General features: G+C 31.2%; 1 protein-coding gene across 1 annotated transcript in view; it reads left to right on the top strand.

Moving 5' to 3' along the window:
- The window catches only part of LOC108750840 (hemicentin-2-like), a 37,130-nt gene that overhangs the window by 26,277 nt on the left and 8,896 nt on the right, over nt 1-1,957 (top strand). Inside the window, exon 2 of the mRNA XM_018490648.1 lies at nt 88-432. Within this exon, the coding sequence (XP_018346150.1) occupies nt 88-432 (345 nt within the window). The remainder of the gene's footprint in view (nt 1-87; nt 433-1,957) is intronic.

Genomic DNA, 1,957 nt, shown 5'->3' with positions numbered 1-1,957 from the left:
TATATAAAATTAAAGATATAATATAAAGATATGAAGAACTATATCCTTTTCGCAAGGGTAATTTTGTCGCTCCCCCGTACTTTTCAGTGCCTATATCAGACGTTAGTGCAATAGCCGGTTTCAAAGCTAAGATACCTTGCGACATCGATCCACCGATTAAAGGCGAGACGGTCATCATGGTATTTTGGTACAAAGATGAAAAGAATGGCGAACCGATATACAGCGTGGATGTTCGAGGGAGGCAGATAGCTCAGGCGAGGCTTTGGTCGGATCCGTATGTGTTCGGTGAGAGGGCAGTTATGAAGACGGACGTAAAGCCCGCCGAGCTGGAGATAAATCCTTTGGAGTTCACAGACGGAGGTGTATACAGATGCAGAGTGGATTTTAAGAATAGTCCCACGAAGAATCAGGAGATTAATCTTACGGTCATAGGTGAGTTTTAACGAAAACTGAGAATTTCTATTTCTACATATTGTACGTGTGTATATATCGCTATAAGTAATATCGCTATTACAATTATTATTCTAAAAACGTTTCTGTCTAAGATAATTAGGATAATTCTGACTGATAATTACAAATTTAGTTCTATGAAAATATTGACATCTTAAATTTAATTCTATGAAGCAGTTTTAAATTTTATTAAATCTTATTAATACTCATGGAGCAATTTATTTAGAATAATTGAAGAGAAACATGATATTTATAAACATTATTAAAATTTTTCCGTTTATCATAGACAAAAATATATGAAGATAAAAAATTTATTAAATGGAAAGAACAATTTTGCTGAAGTATTCAGAAATACTTAAAAAGGTAACTAAGTATAGATCTCAAAATAATTGGAAATCTGACTATCATTGGATTATTAAAATAATTACGAACGACATGCAAATCGATTGCTAAAATGTCAAAATGTCATGCAGTACTGTTCATCATGTTTGAGTTTAATACATGATCATTTGGATAGTACAATAAATTAAATTATTATTACATCTTTGTCTAACTAAAGTTTTAGATACTTCAGCAAAATCATTCTCTCCGTATAAATTGAAATCTTTATACAAATAGAAAATTCTCTAAATATATATAATTTAGAATTATATAAAAATAATTTTAAAAAATTAAATTAAAAAATTGAGAATAATCATTATAATTAACTGAAACATTGATTGTAATACAATAGTTGCTTTCCATTTACACCGATTCTCAGATAATTCTCACTTGAGACGTCATAATTCAGTTAAATGCGTGTTCCTTTTACATTCTGACAAGTGAGATTTAATTGAGTTTTTGTCTATAATCTGCACAAGATCAAAACCGTGTGCTTTAATGAGTCTCGTAAATTCACTTAAAGGTCAGGTTCGGACCTGTGTTATCTGTGATAACTTTTTACCAAACTAAGCAAATAATGACGTCATTAATCTGAGTATGAAATACTCAGCTCACCTCAGACTCAGTTTCACTTGTGTGCAAATGGAAAGCAACTAATGAATACTATGCATGAATATAAGAGGTGGTATTTATATCTGCTATTCTTTTAAAAAAATTTTGATATAAAACATATTTTATACTAACATAATAGAGCACAATTAATTAATAATTTAAAAAAGCAAACAAAATTACATATAATGTAAAAAAAAAGATCTCGATCAATCCTGGAAGCTCTCTTAGGATTAATTTTTCATTATTATTCCAATTATGTATCTGTTATTACGTCGAAATATGACATTTTATGATGCAAAATTGTGGCTTACCGAGTGACATTGGTGGACAGATTGTGCTTCATGGGATTTTAATCAGACGGCGCATATGGGCTGTTATCTTCATTCATTCGTGATTTATTCGTTTTATATTATATCCGTTGGTGAGATTTACGCGGGCGGTGCGTAACCGCGGAAAACAGTAGTAAATCGAAGAGATAGTTTGATTCGTTCAATCTCAACCTTCCGTGGGCAAC

This window comes from Trachymyrmex septentrionalis, unplaced genomic scaffold, assembly GCF_001594115.1.
Source record: "Trachymyrmex septentrionalis isolate Tsep2-gDNA-1 unplaced genomic scaffold, Tsep1.0 scaffold37, whole genome shotgun sequence".
Lineage (NCBI taxonomy): Eukaryota > Metazoa > Arthropoda > Insecta > Hymenoptera > Formicidae > Trachymyrmex > Trachymyrmex septentrionalis.
The sequence above is the reverse complement of the archived record's forward strand: the minus strand, read 5'-3'. Positions and strand labels throughout refer to the sequence as shown.